Raw genomic sequence first — 7125 nt, 5'->3', positions numbered from 1 at the left:
ACATATGTATAAAAGCCTACATTAAAATCTGTCATATAAATTGGTCTCTTCATTAGAAATTAGCCTACTGATTACCACCATTGATGGACAACATTTTTTAATAATATAAAAAAAATCTGTATGCCATTATATTCTGCAGTTCTTCCCTGTTGTACCGAATATCTACACTTTTCAAATGATGATATCGAAGTTAGAAATTCAAATATTGTGACAAAATTAATTTTGTAGGGTGCCACAAGTTTGTTAAAATTTCCAAAGGGTGCCGCGACTAAAAAAAGGTTGGGAAACACTGGTCTAGACTCTAGAGAATACGCTCAGTGTTGGCAGGTAGAATTTCAATGAGAGGAAAATGAGTATAGTTATCCATTAGCCAGCTAGTGCCCTAGCAAATGCACCATTAACATTGTTAATGCTCGGGCTTGCATACTGCTTACTTCATACAGTACCATATACTACTATATACTTCTTTTATAAACTTTAGAAATTAAATTTGTGAAGCAGGATGAAAATGCAGTGCTAAATGTTAAATCGCGCAATAATATGCTACTTTGTTGTCACATGACTTAATGTTGCATGTTTAGTAAGTAAGTGGAGTTATAATCACAAATAAATATGGGTATTTTGTTTTCAAATCTAATTTTGCGTAAAAAATAAAATCTCTTCTTTTATTAACATGTATATAATAATATGTATTTTGACAGCAAATAGTGAGTGGAGAAAGGGTAAAATTAATGCTAAAAATATAAAACATTATTTCTGGTTCCTTTACTACACCTGAAATGGAATGTCAAGTTGAAGCACATTGCACATATTAAACATGCTACAGTATACTGCAGAAATAGTGGAGTGTTATGTTAGTATGCTATTCATAATATAGACTTTTTCTTTTGTTTTTTAAGTTCTTTGATTAAAAAATGGATCAGTTTTTACCTTAAACAACAATTACTTACTCTATAATGCAGTGACTATAACACCTATCTATAGTTTTTTTTGTATGTGTGTGTATCCTTGCTGAACTAACAAAGCTTTGAATGACAACATTTTCTGTGTTTCTGTGTGATTTAGTGTTTTTATTAGCTTTTAATGGCTCCTCCCCAACCATAGCTTCCCCGGGCTGCCTCCTTTTGACCCCTTGACTCTTCTGAATTGTATTCAGACAGGATGTCAGGTTCATCTCTGACACCCTGTTAGAGAGACCAAGGGGTGGCTTTATAACGCTTTATAATGTCTCATTCACAGACCATGCTTATGAGAAGGGGCTGGAAACGATCCAGTAAGGTAATAACAGCATGTCCCACCTGTACTGATCCTCCGCCTTCTGCAGTTCTCTGCTCAGACTGAAGGGGGCCGTGATTCCCAGTCCTTTTTCCTTTTTTTTATTAAATTTTTTTTTTACCCTCACTTTTTTTGTTTCAGTTGTAAAATCGGCTTTTGCTGACTTTATTTTCTATGTGCTGCAATATAGACACCCTGTTAGAGAGACCAAGGGGTGGCTTTATAACGCTTTATAATGTCTCATTCACAGACCATGCTTATGAGAAGGAGCTGGAAACGATCCAGTAAGGTAATAACAGCATGTCCCACCTGTACTGATCCTCCGCCTTCTGCAGTTCTCTGCTCAGACTGAAGGGGGCCGTGATTCCCAGTCCTTTTTCCTTTTTTTATTACATTTTTTTTTTACCCTCACTTTTTTTGTTTCAGTTGTAAAATCGACTTTTGCTGACTTTATTTTCTATGTGCTGCAATATACATGGTAAGAAACGCTGCCATCTAGTGTACAGATAAGAAAGTGCACCATTGTCAAGTGCAGGACCCCAATTTGTTTTGCCTTAAAGGCTGAAATTTGCCATAAAAATCCGTTCCAGATACAAATTCAGGGCCACCGGAGTTTCATTTGTGTATTGCAGCAACTGATGGAGAAAATAAAGCATACTTTGTTTTTGTCATCTTCTTATTGCATCGACTGCACGGTGCATGTTCTGCAGTGTTACCTGAGGAGATTTCGCACTTTATTGCTTTATAGACAAACAGGATGTGATCAGAGCAACCACTTTTATAACCTGGTAATTTTGCATATGTAAAGCTATGAGTATACAAAGTTCTTTTCTTACCATGAAAATTATGCATATTTTGCCCGATTTAATGCCTCATTTGAAGCATGATTATTTTATTTTATTTTATTTTATTTCTTGGTATTGTAGATTTTTGTGGTGGGTCTGTGCACAATAACTTTTTATTTTTATATTTAATGCCTCATTTGAAGCATGATTATTTTATTTTATTTTATTATATTTCTTGGTATTGTAGATTTTTGTGGTGGGTCTGTGCACAATAACTTTTTATTTTTATTTTTATTTGTTGCTGTTTATTTCAATGCTTTATCCATCCATCCAAGTGACAATGTTTCTGAATTTGATATTTTTGTATAACATATTTATTAAATATTAGAGTTTTTATCATTAACTAAAACAAAAACCATTAAACACATTTTTGTTAATTGAAATAAAGCTTAAATAAAATAAAATATGAACAGCAGATCAAAAACTTGGTAACTAAAATAAATTTAAGTTGAAGCACTTAAATCACTACCTGTAAATAAATAAAATAAAACTGGACTAAAACCAAAACATAAATTACTTTTATCTTAAATAAACATAAATTTAAACAACAAAGTAATATAAAAAAAAACAATGAAATGAGAAAAGCAAAACAAAATATTACATTAAAATGAAACTGAAAATATAAAAATAATTCAAACATTTTTAAAATAATAATATATTATATATAAGTAATACTAAAACAACACTAAAATATTTGAGTAGTAAATATTTCAAAGAATTCTCAAAAGAGCAGGTACTCTAATGGTGGTGGTGGTTTTTTGTTTGCGACATTTTTTTAAATGTTAAGCTGTTCCTCATCAATGTCACTATTAATCTTTAAGTTGACGTTCTATTATAGGTTTTTATTTATTTTATATTTTGTATATTCTTCTTCCTTGTGTTGTGAATGGATTGTTTTGTATGAAAGTGGCATGTTGGCCCGGGATGGGAGTAATGTACTCTCTTTGTCTCTGGTTCATGCATGCATGTGTACAGCAGACCTTTCTGTTGTCTACTAAGTGTAAGTTTCAGTGATAATTTGTGGTCTTTAAGTGATCTCAGTTTAACACTAACACACAACCTAGTTGCATTGATTTGTGCTACTCAAGAGAACAAACTGCACAGCTCTCAGCTGCATGTTCCCAGCAGTGGTCAAGTAACTCCTGTTTTGCTTTGGCTAATGTTGGAGCCCAACTTTCAGAGAGGCCCAAAACATGAAAGTGGCTCTCCAGCATGTGGATAAGGACGTCCTGCTGAAAGGCTTACCCCACCCAAGCCTTTGAAGCTCCAAAGTGGGCCATGTTGGCTGCGTCTCGGGAATTTAACAGCACTACGATAACTACTTTTACACAGCTCGCGGTGCACACTTGGGTGTTTCTTCTATTTATACTCCCTATATATCTTTCATTTCCAAAATACTGTAAATGATGAGCTCTGGAGATGCAAATCAAGCGGGATTTGTAATTGATACATCTCTTAAATTAAGACTTCTGCTAGGATATATGAATATAAAAAAACTTCACCTTTAAGTGCATGTAAGAACAAAATGAATGCTAACACAGCTGTTAGTACTTGCATCCAGTTCTACGTCATGGTTTTATACTTTCTTCTGTTTTAACCATCATTTCACTGAGGAAATGCAGCCTTTTTAGACACAGTTAGTCAACATCAAAACAAAACGAGCTGCTTGTTTTTGGTCGGCCTTCATGGGCAAAGATCACATTAGAGCTCTGCTCATGTTAACCCTCACACAAAAAGAGTAAGCTTACAGTTGTTGTGTACAGTCAGAGTATCACACTAATATCTGGAGAGAATGTCATTAGCTGCCTGCTTTTAACATCAAAACTGTGTGTTTTTTCAGAACAGGTTTGCTCTGAGTTTAATAAAATGAATTTTAAGAAAAGAAACACATTAATAAGGACTCCAAATTAAGCAAAGAGATATATGTTAAAATAGTTTGTTTGGCAAATGTCTTGCTCAGTTGAAGTTAACAGACCTCAGTTTCCAGATACTAAAAGACTGCATATGTTTGTAAGCTTTGGAGTCCTTGGGCGATCAAAAACTGCCCAGTTTATAATTCACTCCAAAAAAAAAAAAAAATCTATATATTATTTATTACATAATAAATAGATATATTACTAATTATATCTCTCATTACTTGTAATTCATAAATGAATAATCATAAAATTAATTTAATTTTAGTACTTGTTGTACTTCATTTATTCTTGAAAACAATGGCTTCATTTTTTATCCTGCAATTTTTTTATTTTATTTTTACTTTACTTTTTTAGTGTCGTGAAATGACCTTAAACATTTCTTTTCATGAGATTCACCCTATTAGATAATGTAGACTGGATCTTAGAATAGGTTTAGTAGATTTTTGCTGTTTATTTTATACATTGCTGTTCAAAAGTTTAGGGTCAGTTAGATTTTATTCAGCAAGGATGAATTAAATTGATCAAACGTGACAGTAAAGACATGTGTACACTCTAAAAAATGCTGGGTTGTTTCAACCCAACTTTGGGTCAAATATGGACTAACCCAACCGTTGGGTTAAATTATTACATTACATTTTTAACCCAAAAGTTGGGTTAGTCCATATTTGACCCAAAGTTGGGTTGAAACAAACCAGCATTTTTTAGAGTGTAATGTTACAAAAGATTTCTATTTCAAATAAATGCTGTTCTATTGTACTTTCTATTCTCAGAACCACTATTCTTTATACTTTATCATCCATAAAGAATCCTGAAAAAATATATATCACGTTTCCACAAAAACATTAATCAGCACAACTGCTTTCAACATTGATAATAATGTTTCTCGAGTGGCAAATCAGCATATTAGAATGATTTCTGAAAGATCATATGACACTGGAGTAATGATGCAAAAAATTCAGCTTTGCTGTCACAGGAATAAATTACATTTTAATATATGTTAAAAGTAAAATAATAATAATAAAAAAAAACATTTACAGTATTTTCAATTGTAGTAATATTTCACACTATTTACTGTTTTTACTGTGTTTTTTTACTGATGTCTTTCAGAAACGTTTAAAAATCTTGCCGACCCCAAAATTTTGCTAATTAGTGTATAGTCATGTTTTACTCATGGAAAGTTTGTCTCTGTCTTTGCAGTGCCATGCATTCTCTGTGTGTATGTTGTCCTATCACGTCCCCGAAAAATGTGTCTTCCATGTTGCTGCAATTTGTTGCCGCACTATTTTTGCATCACATTTTTGACCACAAACACATTGTCTGCCGTTCAGCTTTAATTTCACTGACTTTCTCTTCACATTGGATTTGATCTTGCCTGACGTGAGTGTGTGTATGGGGGGGTGTGTGTTTGTGTCACATTGCAGCATCAGAGTCTGAGGTTATCAGACGTTCACAGGAAGGCTCAGCTGTGGAGAGGCATCGTTAGCATTAGTCTCATCGAGGCCCATGACCTCCAGCCTATGGACGCCAATGGCTTAAGTGACCCTTATGTCAAATTCAGAATGGGACATCAAAAGTACAAAAGTAAGGTAGGGTCCACATGAGCTGTATTCAAGTTACTTGTTCATTTGGGACTTTTTCTTTCATGTAAGGCAAATTCTGATCAAGTGTGTTTCTTCTGTGCAGACGATACCAAAAACACTAAACCCCCAGTGGAGAGAGCAGTTTGACTTCCACCTGTATGATGAACAGGGCGGTTTCATTGACATCACCATCTGGGATAAAGATGCAGGGAAGAAAGATGACTTTATGGGCAGGTTGGTGACACACTTGACTTTTATTGTGTATGTACATGGAGTTTTGTTATTCTCACACTCTCATGGTCTGAGGTGATTAATTATGGCTCATAATTACTGTAGCTTTTTGGCAACATGAGAATTTGATTTCCACTGCAGTGCACTGCAGGACAACATTGTGCAGTTCAGAGTTTTCCAACCTGTCTTAAGTGTCACCATGCCTACTTGTTTATTATTATGCTTATATGCTTATTGTTATTATTATGCTTCATAACATCGGTTTTCAGCAGACTTCAAAAGGGTTACAAGATGATTTAAAATAAGAGCACACAAGCTTTAAAATAAACTAAAACACTAACAATCAAGATGTAAACTGACATCATATATCTTATTTTAGTTTGTTCCCTCTACATCTCCCATGGTCTTGGAAAACCTGGATATATGAGGGAATTTTAAAAGTGTGATTTCATTCAAAATAAATAAATCTTTAAAAATGATGGACATTTTTACAATAAATATATACATTTTACTTGTAATGTTAAGCTCTAAAATATTTTAATGAGAGAATTTACCATTTGTGAGTTAAAAATAAGTTTAAAAATGCCTTTAATTTGTAATTAAGTTTCAATCAACTGCAATTTCATTCAAGTGGAAATTCATATAAATTCATTATAGAAATTAATATTCTGTTATAGAGCTTTATATTCAGTTCTTGAATCTTAATTTAAATTTCATATAATTTAATATAATTTTTTAAGTATCTTAGTCTACATGGGGGTCCTTCTAATGAGGGGCCGTGGAGTCAAAAAAGGTGAGAACCACTACCTAATAGATTTATAGAGTACAAATGGTTACTACAGTCCATGTCGAACAGAATGCAACTCCTCTCTGAAAGAAAAAAATATTGTTTTTCCTTTCTAAAAAGTAACCATTCCATTGGTATTCAGAAGTGCTTGCGATCTAAATGACAATATACAAGAGATGGAGAGTGTGCAATAATATTTTTATGGCAATCGCTAAAATCACTCCTAGAGATGAAATGGTATGTAGACTGATGCATTAATAAAAACCAAACTCTTTGTTTCGTGTTTTTAGGTTTTAATTTTAAAAGTGTATACTGTATACTGTATGTTTCATAGCCAATCATTAATGCAAAATAAACCCTGACAATGTGTTAAGGACCTCAATGCAAAGCTCCTTTCCAAATAAATAAATAGACACAATTTATATGTATTATTATTATGTAAATGGAAAGAGACTGCACAGTGATGTGAGATACAATTTACCTGTCACTTA

At 33.2% G+C, this 7125-nt stretch overlaps 1 protein-coding gene across 2 annotated transcripts in view; it reads left to right on the top strand.

Moving 5' to 3' along the window:
* The window catches only part of LOC107703246 (multiple C2 and transmembrane domain-containing protein 1-like), a 181445-nt gene that overhangs the window by 106856 nt on the left and 67464 nt on the right, over positions 1-7125 (top strand). For both annotated transcript variants that reach the window (XM_016505794.1, XM_016505795.1), the window contains exons 6-8: positions 1526-1564; positions 5458-5622; positions 5720-5850. In XM_016505794.1, the coding sequence (XP_016361280.1) occupies positions 1526-1564; positions 5458-5622; positions 5720-5850 (335 nt within the window). The remainder of the gene's footprint in view (positions 1-1525; positions 1565-5457; positions 5623-5719; positions 5851-7125) is intronic.

Source organism: Sinocyclocheilus anshuiensis, unplaced genomic scaffold (assembly GCF_001515605.1).
Source record: "Sinocyclocheilus anshuiensis isolate Anshui unplaced genomic scaffold, SAMN03320099.WGS_v1.1 scaffold542, whole genome shotgun sequence".
NCBI classification, from domain to species: Eukaryota; Metazoa; Chordata; class Actinopteri; order Cypriniformes; family Cyprinidae; genus Sinocyclocheilus; species Sinocyclocheilus anshuiensis.
The sequence above is the reverse complement of the archived record's forward strand: the minus strand, read 5'-3'. Positions and strand labels throughout refer to the sequence as shown.